Below are 24470 nucleotides of genomic sequence, written 5' to 3'. Positions count from 1 at the left end.
GTTGCTGTGACCCTTACCTGCCACATAAGAAGTTTGCCAATAATGGAGGGACTTCATGATTCAGAAAGGATTGAAATGTGAAAAAAAGTATTTCTTAAATGTCACATTATTCTCACGTCTATTTTGCTTGAATTGTGGCTTTTGAATAGATTTCAAAATACAAACATTCAGCTACACATTTTTTTTTTGGTTTTTGCTTTACATTAAGTGGCTTTCTTAATCCTGAAATTTCTGTCGCTTACAAATGCTGTGAAGATTTGGAAGCTCATTTGTCCGTGTTATGGATTTTCATCATACATTCCCCGTGCTTCTTTGTAAACCGTTCTCTTTTTTTGCACCTTTAGCATCTTCGCCCTTCCAGTTATTTTATTTCCCAGCTTGTCAAAAACGTGGAGAGACATTATAACACGCAGCACAAGCCCTCCGCGTTATCACCAACCGATGAGGTTACTTTTTAAGTACACTAAGAAAGTGTACTGCTATTTTTTTTCCCCCCAGCGAGACCTCCAATTCGTACTCCACCACCTCTGTGGCTCTGAAGTCAGCGCTAAAAGAGTGGCACAAGAAATCCCAGTGCGGAGTGATCAAACCATCTCCGAGGCAGTGCTGTGATTGCTAAGAGGCGGCGGGATCGGGAGAGAGAGAGGGAGAGGGAAGAGAAAGAGAGTGCGATCCGAAGGGAGGAGTCGTGGAGCGGAGAGCAGCTGGAGTTGCCTCTTCTCAACTAAATTTACACTGAATACAGTAACACTCAACCACGAGATTAATACTTTCTCTCAGACAGACTGTAGTTTTTACAGGTATGTAGGCACTTTTTAAGAGACTAGTTAGGTGCATACTGTTTAGTTTAGTGCAGAAAGGAGAAAAAAGTTTTCTTGTTGAGCGCTTTTCAGAAAGTGAAGCTTGAGAAAAAGAGCGCATGATTCTTGGCTAAGCGAAAACTGAAGAAACATCTGCAACCAGACAAAAAAAAAAGATTCAATTGGGAAAAAAAAGATCCAAGAAGCAGCCTGGAAAAAGGAGCTCTCAGACACGTAAGTACAAGAAACTAAAAGAAGCGTGATGAATTTTGAGCTTCTTTTGAACTGCATAGCCCTGGCAGCTTATGAAAGTTTGAAAAAAAGAATGTCTGTTGCAGTCTGTCAGAGGGATCAAATTACAATTTAGTAAAAGTCTGCAAAATTTGCTGAAAAAATCCGAGACTGAGAAAAGTGAAAAAAAAAAAGATTCTTCTCGTTCTGCCACCTCTTAAAACAACACAAAAGATTAGCATTTAAAGCATGAAAGTTTAACATATTTAAATAATAACTTATTACTGAGATTCCTCTTTTTTGAAGGGGGTTGTCTAAGCAATGGAAAAGCGCTTGTTCTACCATTTTCAATACTGGCATTTTTGAAAATTTTCTAAACTTGTTGGATAGGCGATCTCTTTGCTTTTATTGTTTGCTGGTTACTGTAATCTGGTAGAAGTCTATGAAGCGCGTCGGAGGCAAGTGTAATTTATGAACTATTTCTGGCGATTAAACGAAACATTACTGTTTATTTTTTATAAAAAGATACTGTATAAAGCTTACGATTCGTTGTTAATGCAACATTCGTGTGTGGTTTAAAAAACACAAAACTCTGCTTTAATGAATGTAACGTGTGATTTAGAAATGTATTGTAGAGTGCTGCATCCTCTCAACTTTTTAGTTTTTTTTTCCATTCGCGAAGAAGTGATCGTTATCGATTGACTATACTCTGCTTATAACTTATTAATTCCTTTTTGCAGTGATGTAAAAAATACGACTGAACAGCAAAGCCAATGAAGTTAAGTGAGTCATATATAGAGATTTTATGGAATAGCTCTCAAAAACTACACATAAATTGCTTACACAAGAATTGGTGGTATCTTTTGCGAAACATTTTCCTACAGACTATTAACAATGAAGAGCTATAGCAATGCACTGTCGAATTTGTTTGTTCATCAAACTTTGCATTTAGTTTAAGCAGATTTCATTTAAAATGTGCATTTCGCCTTCTAGTTTGCTTTCAAATGGCAGCTTGCCATCACATGTGTGGAAATTTGTTTAAAACTTTCCCTTTTAGTTCTCTGCCAGCTCTTTCAAGGTTTTCACTGGTTGTGAGATTAAGTCTATTGGATTGGTAGATCATACACATTCGGTTTTCATTCAGATTCCCTTCAGACTATCCAAAGTGACAAGTTTCAGAGCACACATCAAACCAAAGGGGCCTAAATTCTGCCGTGTAGCGTTTTGTTGTGCAAGTATTTCACGCAAGTTCCCCACCTTCTGAATCTAAAAAAAGCCGAACAAAATAAGTGCTTAATGAGACTTTGTTAATTTTTGTTAGTTTTAAACATGCCCCAAAAGTTGCATTTAATTAAAATTCAAATATATGACTTTTTTGAGAATTAATAGCCCAGTTATATTTTCTTCTCTATATCAAGGGCAGAAATCGTACGAGTTAAAAGGTGCATATTCAGATATTAGTATTAACTGTCACTTTATGAATAATTTACTAATTTTAAAAGTTCCATTACATATGGCGGCACAGGACAATTACTCTTAAAAGCAACAGCCATGTTAAAACTGTTCTCTTGCAGATCTGTTGTTTAAAAACCGAACAACCCAAAAAATGTGTATTATGAATATGCTCAAAGAAAAAAATAGTCTAAAATATTTTTCGGAAGATGACTTATTTGTCATGATTATATATAACGATTAAAATAATCTTGAATATATATTAATATTTAAGGTTATATTGTTTTTAAGACATGAGCAATATATTAATTGTGCGAGAATGTTTTCTGTGTATATAAGTCCCGTGAGTAGCACTCCAGTTTATTCATGTAAAATTATTTAAATACCCATCAAAATGTAGGTAATGACTGTTAAGCTCCCACATTTAATTATGTATTTTTTACCAAGTATTTAATAAAAATGGTGATTTCAACATTATGATTGTGTAAAAGAAGCACATGAACTGGAATTTTGATCTGATTATTAAATATTATGTACTTATTTAAATAATATAAGGAAAAGGGCTGATATTTATATGTTGCTTATCCAGTGTATGGAAAAAATGATTTTTGAATTAAATTAGAATAATCGTTTTTTGACCAATAGAAGCTTGTTGGAATAAAACAATTTAATGTATCATTCTCGTTTTTAGAACAGTTGCTGAAAATGTTAGAAGGAACAATAGCATTTTTTACCTCCTCCCCAGAAAACCACCACAAAGGAAAAATATATATGGCACAAAAAAAGTTTATGAACTAACAATCTAAGATTTTTTTATTTTTATAAATATGGTGTTAATGGCCAGTACACAAACACTCATTTCATCTATAGGGCATACAAGATGCATTTTTTATTTTTGAGTATCAGGTGACAATAATTGGGACTTTATCTTAAAAACCATCTATTTTTGCATTTAGATATGCAGGGCTGTTGTGTACCATGATGCAAGGGTGAACTGACAGGTTTTCACATCCTTTGGAAAACCTTTTTGAGAGATTGGGAGTGCTTTTGGATTATTATTTTTTTCTTTAGGGAGCTGAAATAAATCACTACTTTTGGAATATTTAACTGCGCTTTTTAGCCAACAGCTCTGTGTATAAGAAAGCTTACTATTTAAAACCGATGCTCAAGAATTCTGGACTCATTTATTTTCTAAGAAGATTTAATTGAAATGGAGAACTCAAATTAAAAAAATGCATTGTTAAATGAAGTACCTTTTTGTTTAAGGTGAGAAAAACAAAGTGAATGGTTTCCCTAGGTACAGTATCTCTGGTTGTGCTTTCTGGCAGTTATACACCTTTCCTAACTGTCTGCAACAAAGAAAGAAAATGTACTACCTCTGTACCAACAGCAGGCAGGCTATTTCAGTGATATTTACATTGCTTAAAATTTATTGTAGCTTTTTAACATTTTGTTACGGATTAGTTGTTAGCTAGATAAAAAAAAAAATGTTGGATGACTTATACAAATTCTGAAACCCGGCTCTTAAAGACATGTATTATTATTATAGGTTTTTGTTTTTAATAGTCTCCTGAAATAGAGCTGTAGTCAGGCCAGGACTTAAAATGAAATTTTACACTTTGATGATTTTTAACTTTGATATATTGACAGTGAAAAAAAGAGCTCCATAGCTTTCATAAAAGTTCAGAAGTAACACCAAGCAGCAGTCAAGTGTCTCAACACATTTGTGTTTAACCGCAGAAGAAAAACATGTCTATGGGCACCATGGTTTCTTATCAATCCCCTAATCCCAGATCCCAGCAAAACCTTGAGGGCATGCCTCAGATCTTGCTGAAATCATTGTAGACTCTCTTCGTTTGCAGATTAAATATGCTATGTGTTCCTGGCTCCAGCAGCATTTTTACAAGCTCTCTGGGCTTCCTGTTGTAAGACCCCCTTCTGCAATTTTAGTAGCTGCTAAAGGCAACTTTTAGATGGTTGTCTGGAATAACTGGCCCCCGCAAACTCCAGGGGTCAGCTTCGAAATGCAGTTTGGTGCAGGAAAACAACCATTTTACCAGTTTCTAAAGCAGAATTATTGTTTTATTACCTTGACCTGAACCGACTGAAAATGAACTGGGCCATTCAATTAACAGTGCGATCTGAGTCTTTTTTTAGGAAAAAATAATATTAGTAGCTCAGGGGTGTGTGGGTGGGGAGTAGGGGCTGGAAATGGGCATGCACAACGCACCGTTTGTAACTAGATTAAAAAATCTTGAAAGCCTGCATGTAGCACAATTGAATAACACACTGCCCTTTACTGTCTGCAAAGTCCTGAAGTTGTTGCAGACCAGCAGTGAGAGACGTGTAACACTGAAGAGGCTGCCCATTTAGTAACTCAGTGTAATAGAGTTAAAGCAAATGTTATTCATGCAGCACTGCTAGTTTATTATTGTAGCCGAGCAAAACTGTAATTTGGTCATGAAAAGCATGTGCTTTGATCAGAAGTTGTCATTTCTAACATTTTTCCTGTCTCCAGATTTTGCATACGTGCGCACCCTATGTAAGAATGGCCTTGACATTTAGTTAGCCTGTAGTGCAAATTATGAAAGTATCAGTTTTGCAAGATTTCTAGTCAGTTTGTTTTGCGTGAATGCGTGCAAAAAGCTGCATATCATTTTGCCTTCCTTATTTAATTAAACATGCATCACCAATCATAATATTTATACTAACATGTAAACTGGCATAATGTAAAAAATATACTTTTATTAAAATAAAATATGTATTTTCCAGATTTTAAATTTTACTGTAGATAAATATGTTTGTTATATAATCTGGCAAGGAAATTAATTCCTCTAAGTTATTTGACTATTTCAAGTTTTTTGATGTGGAAATTGAAATAGAAATTTGGTGAGAAAGGATTCTGTATTTGTAAAACTGGATCTAATGACATAAACATCCCAAATATTAAATGCTTTACATGTAAAAGGCATTTTTCTTTCACTAGTCTGCTTAAATGTGTTAAGATGCTTTGTGTAAACTCTTAAGAACCCTAAGTGAAAAATCTTTGATCTTATGGTGCCTTGTCTACAAACAATGTTCTTAGAGAAAATAAATAATAATTTCCTAATATATTGCAAGCAGACTTTGATAATACATTTTGAATAATGTACTACATTTTTTTGCAGTTTAGATTCAAATGTATCAGGTGTAAATGCCAATGTTGATACCTTATGGATACATTTAGTTTATTTTCTACTTTTCACATTGCCAAGAAAATTTGTGATCTCAAACACATTATATCTACTGTAGTGTGCTATTATGCCTCCTGTCAGAGGTGAAAGGTAGACAGAGATTCTTTCTTTTTGTGTTTAGTGGCTAGGCTCTTTTGCATATAAAAAGTAATGGTAGTCCATATTAGAAAATAATACCTGATCTTTTTAAAAAGGCCTATTTTATTTGAGAACTGTCTGCAGGGCTCTGAATGGATCTTTTTCATCATTGCAATTTGAGGACTAATCAGTATTTCACATGTAAAATATGGTGCTTTTGTGTGACTGTATGTTTTAACAATACTCAGCAGGGAATTTGTTGTGGTAATTGTAATCAAGTGTTTTAAGTCAAAGCCTCCCATTGGAGGAATCGGACAGTTAAAGAAGGTGGACATCCCCCTTGTTGCATTTTAAGCCACTTTATGCTAGCAGCTTGATGGGACTATACAAACCTCATAAAGAAATTGTAATTAGACATGGCAAAAAAAGCAAAATTGCCGGCCAAACGCATATGTCATGCAATTCCTATGAGAACTTGAGCAAATTTTGTGCTTAAAGGTTACTCAATGAATGGAATTGTGAAGGGCCATTTGTCAAGGTACTGCATGGTTTCTGTTAGTTTTCAAGCTCCAAACTCATTGTCTACACGGCCTGGCCATTAGTCATCAGTGTATTAGTGCTGCCTTCAGGCTATGCTGCCCAACACTTCTTCACACCATTACTGCTCAGAAAGTGTTTGTACTTGGCCGACTTGTAGAATTACTGCTTTTATTTCTGCTTGGCTGGTTAAGAGGTGAGCCTCCTCCCTACTTTCTAGCTCATTGTAAGCCCTGTGTCCTTTAGAAAAGTCCTTTTCAGCTGGGATTTAGAGGAAGGTTTTTTATATTGTGCTGTACAGTATACTGGTATGTTAACTGAGATTTTGGTCTGTTATATACAATACAAATAAATGCCAACTCAGAGAACAGCAAGTTAAGGAAAAAACAGCACGGCAGTCCACATTTTAATTGAGTTGAACACACAGGGACACTGCTGATTCCAAAGTCCCAGTTAAACATTGTTGTGAATCAGCTACAGAATGGTGTTCACTTTTGGAATTATTTATAAACTGTGGATTTGGGTATTTTAAATCCCTGCCTCTTTCAATTATAGTACATCACCTGTACAGCTCTGTGATGTGCCTAGCAAATAGTCTGGTAACTAGAGGAATTCCGTGTTGCTGCCTGTGAAGAGCTACTCAGTAGGATGTGATTTATTTGTGTTTTAGAAGGACGCAGGAAAGGTATAAGAGTAAAACCTAGTGCCAAGTTACAGACTTTTACTCAATTTTAAAATAGAGCATCGATTTAAAAAAAATTGTATTTATTAACAGGGTGAAATGATCATCACAAAAACAGAATTCCTAATTTGTTTGTTCCAAGTCAATTCTTTTTTTTTTCTTACAGTACATGTACTGATACTGTACATGTGTTAATGGTTCGTTATTAACTAAAGGGGCTTTTGTTAATTTCCCCAAATGCATACTGATGAATCGTGTTTCTACTTTTTATGATGTATTGTAAAGGATTTATTAATAAGGGGCCTCATCAAAATTCAGCATGTGTTAAAATTTTAAAAACCCTGTTCCAAGCAATGTGGATGATGAACATCTGGCCGAAAAAAGAATGTGAAATGTGAAGTTCCCACATTTGTCAATCAAAAATATAGTTTTCTTTTAACCAAACTAGGAAAAGGTAAATCAGAGGAAAATTTGGATGTTAAGTAGAAACATGTCGCTTCGTGTCACAGATTCATTGATCCTCCTAATTATGTTGATATGATGTGAAATGTATTTCCTTGTTCATTTGGGTCTTAGGCAAAATATCTGATTTATAAACATGTTTTTTATTAAACGCTTCATCCAACAAGTACCATATGATAAGGGAAGGTGTTTTTGTGCAGACCAGCAGGTTATGTGAAAGCATTAACCACAGTTTGCATTGTGACAGAACAAAATAAACAGGGGTCTGAAAATGTAATTAATAAAACAGTTTGAGGTGCAAAGAACTTGATTTGTCTTGTCAAGGACTGTTGAAACATCTCAAATGTAAAATTGCTGGTTACTTATGTTTTTAACTCTCCGAATCAAAGCTCCTTTTCAATGCATTTCTTCCCACTCTAGTAAAACTGAAGGAAACTGAAGGTGTATTTCGAGAACAGAAAAGTTAAATATGCTGCAACAGTTAGCATAGAACTGATTAATGTGAAACAGATACCACTGTAAAGTTAATCACTTTTTCACAGTGTTTTATGACAATAAACCACATTGAATCTGTTTTACTTCACAGTGATGAGAAGTGTTTTTTGTGATACACTTGTTATTATGTCATGATATAATCTACAGATTCTCAAATATGCAGTATTTTCTTCTATATTTAATTTCCAACTCAACTGACATACAAAAGTCTACATACAGTATATACAGTATGGTTAGAAAATGAAACTGTATTATGACCTGTCCTTCCTTTTAACTGATGTACACAAGTCTACATACTGTATATATGCTTAAAAATTATACTATATCATGACCTGTCCTATCCTCCCTTAGTAAAGAACAATTTAAAATCAGGTTCCTTAAAGAAGAATGAAGGAGTTTAAAAGGAAAGCAGCTATATTAAAAAAGCTGTAACAGATTTAACACTCTATTCTCCATGAAACAGGCACGTTTCTGTAGTATGTTTCTTTCTTTATTAAAGGTCAATACAAATGTGTTCAACCCTGACAGTGAGCAATTTTAAGTTCCAAGAAAAGAAAACATTAAATTTAACTAGTGGATTCAACAGCTGTTATTAGATAGCTGCTTAGTGTTTCTTTGCATGTTGGTTTTTCATGTGTTTGATTTGATTATGTCAAAGTTCAGGATCTGTGGTGGCTTCCACACTTCATCTAGTCAAGTACAGTACATCTTCATAGCTACAGTATTTGTATAGGAAGTTACTTTCAGCAATTCAGGGCTTTCCACAAGGAAAAATGTAGGAACTTATTGCCCATAGGAGTAATGTGGAAAAAGGCTGAGAGCTGGGTGTCGTGTAATTCAAAGAATTCTAAAGAACGAGGTAAAAAAGCTTATTCTTGGTGGTCCAAACAGGGGAAAAGGTAGATGCTTAAAATGTCTTGGGTCCATAAAGTGAGATTAAAAACAAAGATACTTTAAAAAAAATCTTTAAAAACAGTTCATCAGAGCATCAGAGTTTTGTAAGTCACGTAAACATGTGGCCTGAATGAAGAATGAAGAATGAAGATTGTTTTTTAGACTTGAGAAAAGTAATGGGTGCTATTTAAACAATTTAAAGTTTTAAATAGCGAACACAAAAGCTCATAATTGTTTCTGACCTGATATACCCCTGCTGTGTAGCATTAGTCTGTAGAAACACATCCAGTGGCATACCAAAGGACGCAGTCTTATCAGCTACAACAGGTCAACCCAATTCCTGCCATCTGCAGATGAAACTATACTCCCAGCAGAAATGAGCAGCTGGACTTGCCGTCAGCTCCACACATACAGGTGAAGGGTTGACATCAAAGGTTTATTATATAGACCTATAAATTGATATATTGTAAAAATGGAAATATTGTGCTTATATTACAAGTAGAACTTAAATGTTTAGATGTGCGTCTAAAAACAGAATAATATAAGCTGAAAATCTTATGATTAATGAATGTCCTAATTAAAGTAATGGTATTATCTACATAGAAGCACATTTATGAATAAGGACTTCACAATTTATTTGCCTTTATGTTAGTTATTTGAAACATTTATTACGCTGGTTTACTTTAATTGAACAATCAGAGGCAAAGCATATTGCATTATTTAATTGTATAAAAGGGGTTGATATTAATCGTTTCATCAGTGGAGAAAATAACTGAGAATAAAAATGTGTTAATGTTTGTTATCAAAGACAGCAGGACCTAGGAAAAGCTCTGAGCTGTAGATATATCAAAAAATTTGGCAGTTGCAATGCTGAAGTGTTTCATTGTCTTCAGCAGTCTGGATTTTTCAAAAGAAACATTTCCATTCAAAGGAGCACATTTTATTATTATCCCACTGCTTAAGCCTTTGGCCTCTTTTAACCCCTGATGCATTGAAGTGGCAATGATTTAGATAAGAAACTTGGCTGATTAAGGTGAAGTATGTCTTTTATGGTTGTTACCCACACTGTAACTTAAGAAGGAGACACAAAAACATGTTGTAGTGATGTAATGATTATACAGTATGTTTGTCCTTTTAAAATATTTTTTATTTGTTAAAAAGAAAGTGCTAGTCTGTGATACATTATGAAAAGGGCAATTTAGATTATTTTTACAATTTAATTTGAATGAATATGTACACAAATGTTTTGTCTAACCATGTTGACTAAATTAATTGAATGCTATTCTTGAAAATGCAAAAAACCATCACATATTAACTCAACATAGAGTTGTCTTGTGTAAAAAATAGTATCAAATTAGGAATACATTTGGAATTCACAAAAAGTTCAGAAAATTAAATTTGTCACAGTCATTACTAACTAATGCCATTAATAACAGTAATTTCAGTTGATCCTGTAATGAACAGTAGTTCCCTTTTCCCCATTTCAGTGCCTACGGTCTAATCCATCTTGAAATGTATGAAGAACTCTAGAGAAGCTTGCACATACAAGCTCTTTTGCTGCTTTATAGAAACAATGTGTTCAATAAGACGTTTTGTTAATTGAAATTACTGTTTTCATAAGTATCAGATTTTGTCATCTTCAAAGGCAGACACCACTTACCACATATATTTACCTGAACAAGCATGCGCTCTAAAAATGTAGTGATATTGGAGTTAAATGAAAACTCCTTTTGTGGTGCAGAGCGAGCGGACTTAATTCATTTTCACAGTAATTATGGAGTAGCCCATCACACCTTTAGAGCATTATGCAGTATACCGTATGAAAGGTCGTTATGTGTTCTGCGCAGCTCTGTGTATGTGTTTTAGTTTTGTCACTCACCTGGGTCCCAGTGAATTCCGGGGCTTTGCCGGGCTCCTGTTTCGGTATGCTCTGCCTCAGGCTGGCAAAGCCGAGCACAGCACCAGGATGCCTTGAGTTAAGGGCAATGCCATGTTGTGAGGCCCTGTGTGTGATGCCTGATCCCAGCGTTTCCATGACTGCGAGGCCTCTGGTGGAGAGAGCTGAATGGTGCCAGATTGCTATGCTCTAAGCCAGTCTGTTTCATACTGTCAGAACAAAAAGGGGGAAATTATTTAGCATGAAGCTTTAAGCATGCTGTTTCTTTGATTCATCTTTAACTGTGTCTCTATGAATTGGTGCACTTATTATCCTTGTTACAACAGTACAGTGGCAGCAGATGTTCCTTCTGTTTGTCAATTAACCCGAGGCACAGATAATAAAATTGAATTAACTTTTTTGTTACTTTTTATTTATTTTTAAATGAACGTACAATCGAATTGCGGAATAGTTGTGCATAATATGTAAAATACAGAAAGACCTGTGAGTGATTTCTTTTTAAGTGACACTTCTCACTTCACTTTATTTTGTGAAGGTAAGTAAACAAAACAGCAATAATCGTTTCTTCTGGTTTATTTTACTTCTAATTTTTAAATAATTATAATTTGGACTTGAAATGATTACAATTGAAATTGTTATAAAACAACCTCCAGTTTTCTGAATTCAACAGTTTTTGCACAACAAGCTGTTTTTCTTCAAAACAAAGACTTTCATTTCATAATTATCCCATTATTAGTATAAGTCTTATTATTTGTTGAAGGTTTGGGAATTTGTTTTCTGTTTCAGAAATTATTGAGCAGAGACAAATGTAGCTAAAAATGTTTTGAACCTACTGTGAACAAGGAGGTCACATCTACTGTATATGATTCTTAATAAGTGTCATGTGACAGACCTATTATATAACAATTTAACAAGCAGTCGTCACATCTGATTAATCCAACGATTTTTTAGCTGGTAAAGGTACATGGGAATTGGCATATTCCGTGAGTTGCATATGTAAGGTTTATCAGGCCTTTTGATATGACTGAGGTCACGTTTTGGGATTCATAAAATCTATTTACAAAAAGGAGTTCTGCCCTACTGCATTGTCCTCACATTTGTTTTTGAAATTATTGATTTAAAAATATCCTTACTCCATTTTTAAAGTGTAAGAAATGTAAACTTTTTTTTGTTTTTGTATACATACTGTGTGTATGAAAAAAGATTTTATTTTACACCTTCAGCTCTAAAGGGATCTTCTAAGGTTTGGAAATCTGAACAAATAGATTCCTTCCTGTCCAATATGGGCAGGTATTAAAGGGAGATATGAATTATGGCTTTGTGTGACATTCTCTTTTCTTTTATTTCTATGTGGACTGAAAGTTTAAGCTTGAAGTTGTCTTGCTCTTTAGTGAAACAATTTAATATTAACATGAGTACCCACAATACCTTTAGAAAGGCTATTTGAAATGAAGGTATGTGATAAGGGATACACAACATTATTAAGGAGATTGTTATATTTGTTATAATTGTTTTATAAATCTGTAAAAATAGTATCAACGAAATAATCATGAAAGACTAACTTGCAATAATCTATGACCAAACACTACACCTTATACAAAAAATAACTTCTAAGCAGATTGATATGCTAGAAAAAATGTTTTCAGGCTGAGTAAATGATTGATTTGTCTACTGTATATCTTATAATTTTGTAAGTGTGAACATATTTAAATGTATTTGCAGTGCCCTTTGCAAACACTAATCATACATCAGATCCTGTTTCTAGAATGAAAAGGTGTATTGTGGGGTATGAGGTGTTGATGTAAAAAGGTTTTTTTTTCCACTATTGTTGAGAGAGCACTACAAGATCACTAATGAATAAAGAGCACCTTGTGAGAAAAATAGTAAGTACATCATAACAAGCTGCTTGTATTCCACTGGAAGAATCATGTATGAACATTTTTTTTCTCAGCAGAAGTTTTCTATAATCTTGTTTAACCCAGGCATAGAGTGCAGGTATGGGAATTACTAAGAGGGTAATAACTTAGTTTAGAAATCTCCAGGAGAGTCTTTAAGTAAACATTATTCTTCTTCAGGGAGACATGGCTAACACTTGATAAATAGATCTGTGTTCAGGCAGAATAATTTCTCACTTAGGGCTCTAATGGGGCTGATAATAGGGCTGTTTTGCCTAGCTGATTGCCTATTTTGTTTGTTATTTCACATTATTGTTGCCTGTAGCTATTTAACTTATCATAGGCACATTTGCCTATCATTAATCAAGCTTCTGGAGCTAGTTTCAAATGGTTCATGTTAATTCGAAGGACATAAAATGCAAACTGTTCACAGAGAAGGAAAAAGTTATTCTCAACATACAGTACCTTAATAGGGAGTACCTGAGTTTAAAAGTGTTGATTACATATGTTGTGGTCCTTCAGACTTCAGTAATTACAACTTATTATTGTGCTTTAAACACAAGTTGCCAGTAAGGCTTTTGAACACACATGATTCAAAGGCATAATGTTTGTTAATTAAAGAAAATGATCCACCTGATCTGGAAAAAGAAAGAAAGTACTAGACCAGAGACAGTATTTTGCATTATTTTCATTGAGTAGGTGTTTTAATTATAGAAATTCACCTATTTCAAAGTTTGAATTGAAATTTCAATCCCACCTATTTTCTCAACATGACGTGGCAGCACACTGAGGAAACATGAGTTTTAAAATATCGCAATGGAAGTAAGAGAAAATGGATAGTGATTGCTTGTGATATTTGGTTTTTGGTTCGTTGTTTTTGAGAATAAGGAGAAAAACATAGACTTCCTAGATTTATCGTCTCATTGTAATTTCCTTGCTTTTTTACGATCACGTTGTAGTTTGCTTGTTGCCTTTTAGAAAGTTTTCATATCTAAAAGTGCTGACTGGTGTACTTCACTGAGATGTCTTTTACCTGCATTAAATGCATTATGCTCCTTACAAAGCCACTGCTTTTCTCCCTTCTCTTCATGTGTACTGCTTTACCCTACAGTATATATTTTCCAAGTGACTTACTTTACTTCAAATAAGCTCATGTCACATAGCTCTGAAAGCTACTAGCCTTGAGAATGAAGAAAAAAAGACTGTCATATAGGGAATCGGAAATTAGGACTCTGTGCACTTTGACAGGTCAGGGTAATTGTAGGTGGCTCAGCACTGTGCTTTATCTCAGGAAATAGAAAGTCATCATATGGTAGGAAGAATGAAAGTTTGTATGGATATAGCCACACCCAAAAACCTTTTAACTGTTACTTCAAAAAGAAATGTACTAATAATTACTTGCAGTTTTGTAGAGGGAATCAACAGCTTTCCTGTGGATATTGTCGTAAAATTGAAGAAATTAGTCATTTGTCTCCAGTTTGTTGAACTGGAGTGCCATTTGCTCGCTTGTCTTCAGCACAACTTGGGTTGGGCAGAGTAGGTTTTACTTGCAGTAAAGTCTTTGAATTTCATGTCTTTCCAAAGACAGAGGCTGGTGCTTTGCTGTCCTCATAAGAAATGACCCATGGTGTCACAATAGAGGGTTCATAGGCTGATTACAGTTCTAAACTGGGCTAAACAGATCTCAATTTGGCTACAATTTAAAGCTTAATGAAACAAACATGCCCACAGGAGCATCTTTTAACATATTCAATTAGGTGGAGCAGGCTATGTTCTTATATTATGTATTAGAGTGATAGCATTGGGCTTATAGAATTAAAAAAAAAAATCTTGTCAGCTGTCTCAAGTTTGAAATGTAACTGTTTTTTAACATTCCTTAGTGATCATTATCTGTTTATTAGTGCCCCATCGAACAGTAGTTTCTATGAACGTAAATAGAAAAATAGTGATAGTTTAGATACAATACAGTACATATGTGTTTCCTGATATCACAGCGACATGATTTTTATTAACAACAGTTGACTAATTGCCTGCTTATATTTATAATGGGTGCATCAGGCTAATATCCTACTCCCTGCTAAAAGCTTGTTTGATTTGCTGAAATTGTAATTTGGGTACCATTCCTGACCTAATACTTTCCCTTTTGGCACTCTGTCTCCTCTCATTTTGCAATACTGTTTTGCAAATTTATGATTCCGTGCTTAAATGCTTATTAATTAAAGGCTGTCTCTCATTTTACCTGTCACCACCATTTCACATGGGCTTTATTTGATGTTTTTTTTATTTTTCTGATCTGATCAAAGCATACTGCACTGTTATTTTAATCTTGAGAAATTGGCACATCTGTACTTTTTTATTTTGCATTAATGAAATATACTAAAGTGTATAAGAACACCACACTGTGTGGTTCAGTTTTGGCTTTGGTTAAATTAAGAAAAGACAAACACAAAAAAGACTGTGACATTGGAAGAAAACTTAAATATGTTTTTGTTATTGTCTTGAAAATGATCACATTTGTTTTTGCTAGAAAAAAAGACTTCAGTTTTTTATATTTTTGCTACCAGTAAATTGACAAAGAACACATAAAAGTGTTTTTTCACTTCAGAACACTTAGCGAAATTAAAGGTTTATTGATGTGCTTTTTAAACTTTGCTTATCTGCATGGTAGCAAGGGCAAAGAATTTTGTAAGCATTAAGATTACATCATGTCTGTTTGTTACCCACAAATGTAAGATGTTCTCAGCTCATTCTGCTATAAAATGCATTTGGTCCCATACCACTTCTCCAAAGCATCTTAAGTGGAATGGTCTGGGAAATGAAGAAGCACACTAGTATAATCTTATTAGTAATACTGGAAGCCGCTAACTGGGTCTAGAAGCCAATCGCAAAGTTGCCCTTGAAAAGACTATAGAAGGATTTCCCTGTTGATCTTAAAAATTCCAAATTTGTTTGCATTTATTCTTATTTATTTTCCATCACTCTTTTTTTTACTGGAATTGTATCGACACACAGTTTTAGAAGGCAGAGATTACAGAGATCATTTTTACTGTCTCTCTTCATACACAGTTGGAGTAAAGCACTATTTTTGCTAAGGGAGTGTTAAAATTGGCTATGCAATCCTGCCTTGGGCTGGGAAAATATTAAATACTGTGAACTGCTGTAAAACCTGTTAAATGTATACATATACACAACCTTGTCTAACAGTACTTTAGTACACTGCACAAGCCCTATCCTTATGAAGAACATAAAGCACCATACTGAAAATGAGTTAAATGCAGAAAAGCCCAATTAATTTGAGGTAAAAATGTGATAAAACAAATAGATGCATGGGAACTACAGTAGAAGCCAAGTAAATTGTGCACAGTAGTAAAATTAAAATGGCAGATTTACTCTTGTACGCCCTCAAAAGAGAGCAGCCCTTAAGTGGAATTCATAGAGGAGTTTGATTTGGAAATGACTGGGCCTTAAGGGCTTTGGAGGATGAACAGGACTAATACAGCTTTCTCCCTTGAAAAGGAAAAGGCCTTTGCTCCGGATCATTTTATCCATAGTGCTCAAACCCAGTTGGAGACCCAGTGAAGTCCGGTTGAAAATAAAAAAAGAAACAAAAACAAACAGATAAAACACAAAGCCTTCAACCCCGCAGGTGAGCAGATGCCCACTATCAAAAGACTGCAGGAGGCTTCTGTTGTTGCCTTGCTCCCCTCCCTCCTGCAAAATATCCCCCGCCCGCCCCACAGCACCACTGCACAGATTTTCTAAAGCAAATGTGTTTGTGAAAGGCAGAATTTGTTGTTTTATTCCTATATTCCCAAGATGGGAGTCTAAGCACTTTTGATAAGATTGATAAAGAGTCCTTTCTGCTTGAGAAAAGCTTGTGATTCCCTGCGCCCCCTCCCAACCCCCATTCCACGCGGCTGCTTCCTCGCACTTCTCGCTGTTTGAGGTTTTATTGGATCCCTGAAGAACGTTCCCAGAAGTGTGGATCAAAGTGGCGCAGATGAACCTCCCGAATACCCAGAGTCATTTCTTAAAAATTAAACATGCTATGTTTGCTTGCACAGTGATCAGAGCGCTCTCCATGTTGATAACCATCAGTATGAACTTCCCTGCCGCTGATGTAATGATGATGAATGCTGTGACACCGCTGTTCCCGACATCTCTTCCCAGAGGATGCGATGCATTGGCTAATGAAATGAATACAACTACAGTGCCACTGAGGGAAGGGGGTGGTGACAAATAAAAAAGACAACATAAGAATGCAACTGGAAAAAACAAATCAGGCAAGAGAAGTGGATGACAAGAAAGAACAAAGAGTACAGGAGGAAGGCAGAAGTTGTTGTTTTTTATGACATCTGTGTACTGGATGGGTAAAAGGCTCTTCCCACATTTATAATGGTAAACTGATTCACATCACATCAGTATGCATTGAAACATGCAAACCTTACAGAATCCGTTTTAAATAGTTAAAAGGTCTTCCTGTTTATGCACGGATAGAGGTGGTGCAGGATAAAACTTCAGCGGTATACCCAACTTATGTGGTATATGCCTACACTTCATACAGCAGATGTGAAGCAGGTGATGTGCAGAATGATATAAAAATTACCTTTCATTTCCTGTATTCCTTTAAATTAAGGCATTCTGTGATACTGAATAAATGCAATAATTAAAAATGATTTTTTATTCAACGGTTTCCTTTCACATGATAACCAGATCCCTGTTTTTGAAGTGCTGCAGAACTTCAGTGAGATGTGTTTCCTTTGCTATCGGCACCACCCCAGTGCTTTTCTGACCATAGAAGGAGGTTGGCCCAAGTCCTCTTCCCAGGTCGGGGAGAAAAGACACACCTGCAGGCTGGTAGCTGGTGTAAGGAGGATTAAGTCGAAAATGCCTAGGATTTAATTGGGTATCTGACCTGTTTAAAACACACAAAAGGGTCAGTAACGCTTGAGCGGCTCAGAGCTGTGAATATTTGCTTTGCCAAAGGATTGTTTATACTCTGTTTCTTACTTCGTAAAGAAGTGGGAATTGGTATACTCACTGAAGTAGTTGAAAGTTGAAAGCACTTGGCATTTAGGCCTTGGCCTTTTGGAAAGTTCAGTTGCCAAAGAGCAAATCATGTGATTAAAAATGCTTAGTGAGGAATCCATCCCATCTGGCTCTCGGAAGAGTGGTTTTGTCAGTGCAGTTGTTTTTTGTATAACCCTAGTGTTGTGAGACTGGACAGTGTACGTGCTCCATAAGCAAGCAAGTAATAAGTGGTTGCTATAAATTATACATGCTTATGTACCATGGTATTTTAATTCCAGTGATGATGAGAAATGTCTTTATATTTGACCAATGCTGTGAAATAAGAATAATTTATTTCTTCTGATGACATAGTTTAAAATGGGTTGAGTCTGATTATAACAAACACAAATTCATATGAAAATGATTAGAGTAAAGACAGCTTTTGTTTATCTTATTTTTTTTTACGGTGCAGCACAATTATATTGTTTTCTTTTTACAAGCATTACTTGCAGATGTTGTTTTTGGGTTGAAACAGCTTTCCAAAATCTGGTGTAAGGACAAAAAGCCTGTTATTTGAAGTAGATTTTTCCATTCTGGTTAAGAGTGGGTGATACCTACAGTAGCTATGCTTAGTTGTTTGATGGTAATCTTAAAATGTATCAACAGTGCCTGTAATCTTACAGTTTTAAAGGACAAAATTTAAGTTTTCCTATCTAATTATTTTGCAATTGAAATGTATTGAACACATATTTACTGGAAAACATATTTAGTATGCTATAGTAAGTATTGACATGAACCATTGACTTGGGTTTTTAAGGACATACTTCTTTTACAAAAGACATTTCTTTCTTCATCTTATCCTCAAGATCATGATGTTATGATATGTTGCTCTTTCCCTCTCAGATATTGCCCCTTGAAAGCCATGTGATAGTGGATAGTTGCTTGAATCCAAAACAGGTATACTTCTAGACAAGTAGAAGATTTAATGTTTAATGTGTCTAAACTGTGAAGGCATATAGGGGGAAAATGCTGAGATTAATTATCTTTTCATGACAAACTTCTCATTGGGGATTCATAAGTTTGACAATGAAGCCCCTCTACTGTGATGTTGTATTACGCCCTTCAGAAAATTCAAGTATTCTCAAGAGCATTTTTGTGTCACTTATCATAGTATTTAGGCTAATCCTAAAGAACCAACTGGTTTTGATTAGCTTGCCTTTACCATGTTGACCCCCATTGAGAACTCCCTCAGTGAGAATGGCTACAGTGTAGCCTTAGTCAGTCCTCTTGGGCTTAGGAAATTGGCATCATGCTTTAATTAAGTTTTTTCGATAAGTAGAGAGCTAAACAATGAAATATAAATGTGTTTGTGATCATTGAATCCAAATTGTCCATGGATCACTGGAAAGAGTTAAAATGTGAAATTAATGTTGGAACAATTTTACAGAACTTTCTGATCTTATAGAAAGTGCTATTGCTTAAACCACTGGGCAGTGCATTGAAAGAGTAGTGATACATTTGAATGTTGGTCACAATAATGGGTTTTATGTCCGTTAAAAGTGATATGTCCTATGCTGACTGGTAATATACTAAAGACAGGATGGATATTATCTTGTTCTCGTTATAATTTTTCAAATGATAATATCCTGCTTTGTATAATGTATTCTAATTGTGTAAAATAGTGTCATATACACCATTAAACCCCAAAAATGGTTCTAGTAAAGTGGTGGAATCTTTGTTATAGAAGTTGTCTTCAATCAGTGCAAGTAATCAGAAATTTCCTCAGTACTCTGAGGAGTTTTAACAAAGAAAGTTGAACACTTGCTTAAAAAACAAAAATGGATAAAATCGTTCCTGTCTCCCAGCAGTAAAATTAAGACAGTACAAAGGAGCAGCTGGGTTTAAGATTGCACCATCCTGACACTGTGTGTTCTCCTAGGTGTTCGTTCAATGAGAGGTTAAGTAATGAGAAGTCATCATGGAAGCCCAGTCCCAAGCCAGTTCCGCAGCTGAGAAAAAGAAAGTTGAACACATCATTGTGAAAGGCTCGACTCGAACAGATGTCAGTGAGAAAGCAGTTGCCTCCAGCACGACATCCAACGGTGAGTTACTGAAGGGATTTACAGCCCGCCAAAAACCCAGTCATCATTATTTCTTTCTCCCTCTCTCTCCCCCTCTCACTCAGGCTCCCTCTCTCTGTATCAGTTGTTGCTCTCTCAAGTGTGAACAGAGTAACTGCACCTGGATTGCTGTTTTATTTTCTGTATTCTGAAATACTGTGGTTGGCTCAAGTGAAGAAATGTTATTCTGTAAATTAATCCTCCACATGCAGTTACCAGTGCATCGTGGCTCAGTTAATCACGTATTTGTGTTTCGATTTTTATCATGTTTTCTCTAGTGTCACAAGACTTTTTATCTCACTTTTTTGTAGCTTTATGGTCTTGTTTATTTCCTCTCTTACTAATTGACAGTTTATCTCAAGCATTTGCTTTCTTACAGTTATTTTACCATGAAGATGGAAGGGATTTTAGATATTTTCAGAAAACATTAGGCTAATATTGTTCATTCACCTAACTTGTGCAATTTCATATCATATCAGTGCTCTACGTATAATCTACACAGTGTCATAATTCATTTGAGCTTTCAGTTCAAAGTTCTCATAAAAAGCAACCAACAATAATAAGAACATTTAGCCTATTTTCCTCTCTTTGTACCCTTATTGTATGCACTAAACTGTGGAGTGACTAGTGTCATTGATACAGTACTTTTTTATTTAAACTGTTAGAATTTTAGAAACTTCTTTTAGTGTGATTTTGTGATTTACCAAGCAATTGCTTTGCTTATTCCAACTGACAGTTGTCTTTTCTCCATATCATATAAGCTCTTTTGTTTCTTGATAAAATCACTTGGGCTGCATGGCTCATGTGGACTGGAATGACAAAATGCTGTGCTTTCTACACTTTATCATTGAACAAAAAATTATTTTGTATCTAAATAATTAACAAACCATATGGCTTATACTTCTGTTTTTCTGTCTGTTGAATAATTCAATATTTGTTGATTACTTCAACTCAAATCTTTTCAACATTACTCAAATCCCAAGTTTCCATCCTTGACCATCCTTGGAACTTTTAAACCAGTTGGGTTGAAATACAATAACCACTTACTACAGTTTACTACAGTATACATTAGGAATGATGGTGAAAAAATGCCTGTAAATATTCATTAAAAACTCTGATCTCAAAGCTCAGAGGTGTAACAACTTAGAGACAGTTGAGAAACCAAACCTTAGATTTATTGTACCAGTTTGCTTTTTCCAGATATGACATAGAAGTGATCAAACCTAACTTCATTCTAATGACAGCAACATGGAAAACATAAAGTAGCTTTTTAAAAAAGTTTAGAAAATTTGATACTGTGAGGTGTCAGTTATTCATTTCAGGTTATATGGACCTATTAAACTGCTTGTCACCAATCTGACATCTTCAAATGGTTCCTCTTTTTAATGGCTTTTAAGCAAAGAATCAGCTTTCTGAATGAGATGGCAAATCCTTAGTTGTAATAACTCCATAACATTCCATCTGAAATGATTCCTTGTTTCAAACTGCAGCTGTGCACATTTGCTAAAGTCATAAAAAAGCTGCTCTCTAGCACAGAGGGGCCGTCACCAATCGTAACTGCAGGGTGATTTGTAGGATGCCAAATGTTATTGTCACAAGTTCCTAGCTGGAGACATCAAACACCACCAGCTATAGTGATGGGGTTAATTAATTCTTGGGTTCGTTCTCTCTCCATATGTAAGTCTTTAATGTTCTTTCAGGAAGTTAGGGGAAGCAGGGGGTTTGGCTTTGCATGTGAACCATCTTTGAAACACTTTCACTCGGTTTCCCATTCCAGATAGTAATGTTGTTTGGCATTTCGCTTTATTTAACTTTTACTAAAGGTAAGGATGTGATTAGAGACATTACAGGCATTGTAGGCTTAATAATACAAATGTAATCACTTGATTTTCAGATCTTGGTCTATCAGACCAGTCCTATGGTACCACGCTTTGAGTGATATATAATTTTAAAGTTAGTTTACTGGAAAGCAAGTATTAGCTACACAGTTTCACATGGCTGAAAAACTAACAAACTAATCCAAAACAAATCATAAAGCAAAGAAGCTAGTCTAGACGAGCAAATACTTCCAAGAAGAACATTTTAAGAGTTAGATAGTACTGTGAAATCTAATGGAAAAGTAAGGTAACAAGTATTAAAATAAGCACAACGTAAAGACAGATCATAGTGTTGAAGTCTCTTTATTTGTACTTTATAATGAGTCACCTAGCAGTTTTAATACTGGCAGGCTTAACGGTAACACAGAAAAAAAATATTATGAATTGAAAAAAGAAACTGTGGGTTGAACCTGTTATGGTCACATTACATTGCAGGCTAATTGCGTTTAAGGACATACTATAGTTAATCTCAAGCAGTCAGATTAAAATGTGTGGATCCAAGGTATGGGATCTGTGCTTTCCTAGTTATGCTCTTATTGGAGTGAGTTATTAATTTAACAGTCATTTTAGTTATACTTTATTAGTTTGCCATGTTCATGTGTGTTCATGTCTGGGCTCCTTGCATATTGTTCCTAGTGTCTGTTGCTTTCAAGTGTTTTATTTTCCCTTTTTCAAAACCAATACAAAGAACACAAAGAAAACAGTTTGTCATGCTCTTGAATTCACTGACTTATTTTTACAACATCCACTGTTATCGTGCAGTGCTTTGTTGCCTTGTAGCATGTGTGTTGTACATAGAGGTGCCTTTAAACCCAGCTCTGCCATGTTGATTCCTTATCAAGTGTAACACAACACTCCTTCTTTAACCCTTCCCCCACCCAGATGAACAAAACGTAATTGTTACCAGATGTAGAGTAATCATGAATGCCACTTCTCAGGAAGTTCCTAAGAAAATATTTTTACCATGATATAAACCAAGCTTACAGCCCTGGTCTGGAGAAACTTGAACCCAAACGAGAACGCTAACTCAATTAAAGCTAATTAAATAGAGATGTATAGGCATTCACTCAAGTCATTTCTGTGTGAAGGGAGAATGGAGGTGAAGCAGTTAAAACAGATTTCTGTACTTTTTTGAAAATATTGTAAAACCAATTCCAGCCCGAACGATTCTGTGGCCTTTGGATCTTTTTGTCTCCTTGTACCATTTTATATCCCTTTTTTTGTTATTTTACATTGTTAAAAATGTGAGAAAACATGAGTTTCCTGACTATTTCTAAAGCTTTCTTTGCAAAGTTGACAAATTTGTTCCATGTTTTTTTCTAGAACTTTAAGATGACATCTGTTTTTCATTTCAACAGGTGCGGGGTATACGTGGACAAATCACAGCATAATTTCTTTTGATATTTGACTTCTGTTACAGAAAAATTTATTGATGCATAGTTCTGTTTTAGGAAAAGAAAGAGCATGAGCTCGTGTAAATTACTCAGATGCCTTTGTCTACGGTAAAGAAAAAACACTTTATATCCTGGGGAGTATGTTATACATTTCTATGATGGAATATCACTGTCCTAACACAGTTTATTATGCAACACTTGTCAAATCTGGGTTTATTAAATGGGTGTGTCCTTCTACCCCCTGTTACTGATTGGACTGTATACATTTTTAAAAGTTAACACAAATTCTTGTGTCTGTATATATATTGAAAATTGTGCATACACAAATATTGTGTAGTCACACAAATATTTAGGTTTAAGTAAATACAACTTCACCTTTAGAATAGAATATGAGACATTTTGCTGCACCTTTTGCTTTTTATTTGGTTCCGATATGTCTTTGGGTGAAGTAATGCAAGTTCACTGAGGCAAACAGGCAGATTTGAGTGCCGAAATCTTGTGAGACGTCCAGCGCATTTCTGTCTCTGATTTATGTGGCATTTTAGGCACATTTTGGCATGATAAAGCAATTAAGTTTGCCTTTTACATTGTGCAGACTAAACATTGTGCCTCTCCTTTAGGCTGAGAGGAATGTGCATAATATGCATATGCAGTGTCCTTACTGTGAAGACCAAATGCACTTTTCTAGTACATGTAAACACCATGATTGTACTTTTAGATATAAACTGTCAACATTTTCCACTGAAATGAGGAGCTGAATTTCCTGTTGTCGAAGTTTTGAAAATGTTCTTGTTGAATCACTGATTTAAAGAGAACAGGAAAATTAATGTTTTAGAATTTTAAAAGTGCTCTCTTGTGTCTTAAATGCTCGTTTCTGTCTTAATTTGAATGCATCTGTTTAATTACATAGCCACGAGTTACGTTGTATTAAATCAACAAATAAAGAGGACATTTACACTTGCATTTAGCGTTCATCCTGTGGTTACAGGAAAATGTGATTCATTTGATCAATTGAAATTCCTGTATAATATAAAAAAATAAAATAATACTGCATTTCAAATCCAAAAGGCAAAATATTATGAAATAAACAAAAGATGAAAATCAGGTGAAAATAGTTACCTCACTTTGCTTGGTCTCTCTTTCAAATAAGATGTTACAGAAAGGGTACTGGCTTTTAAGGTTCAGAAAGTTCAGAAACATTTATAGAAGCAGTTCATTTTGGGGTAGAAAAGCAGGTTTGCATAAAACAATTCCTCAGTATTTCTGTGCTTCAGGACACAAATTTGCATCCTGGAGATATACACTGAGATTATATTTTCAGATATTTTTATATTTTCAGATTTGAATTGCTCAATAAAAAAATAACTCATCTTATTCTATTTTGGCATATTGCTTAAAAGTTCAAAAGTTCAT

General features: G+C 35.0%; 1 protein-coding gene across 3 annotated transcripts in view; it reads left to right on the top strand.

Annotated features, from left to right (window-relative positions):
* The first annotated feature begins 606 nt into the window (after positions 1–606).
* gli3 (GLI family zinc finger 3) overlaps positions 607–24470 on the top strand; it is a 162729-nt gene continuing 138865 nt past the window's right edge. The window contains exons 1-2 of one of the 3 annotated variants that reach the window (XM_088643716.1): positions 607–800; positions 19606–19768. In XM_088643716.1, the coding sequence (XP_088499842.1) occupies positions 19645–19768 (124 nt within the window). In that variant the 5' untranslated portion in view covers positions 607–800; positions 19606–19644. Of the gene's footprint in view, positions 1035–19605; positions 19769–24470 lie in introns of all 3 variants that reach the window. The other 2 variants (XM_088643714.1, XM_088643717.1) reach the window with 2 other exon arrangements.

This window comes from Lepisosteus platostomus, chromosome 8 (assembly GCF_059453375.1).
Source record: "Lepisosteus platostomus isolate fLepPlt1 chromosome 8, fLepPlt1.hap1, whole genome shotgun sequence".
NCBI lineage: Eukaryota > Metazoa > Chordata > Actinopteri > Semionotiformes > Lepisosteidae > Lepisosteus > Lepisosteus platostomus.
The sequence above is the reverse complement of the archived record's forward strand: the minus strand, read 5'-3'. Positions and strand labels throughout refer to the sequence as shown.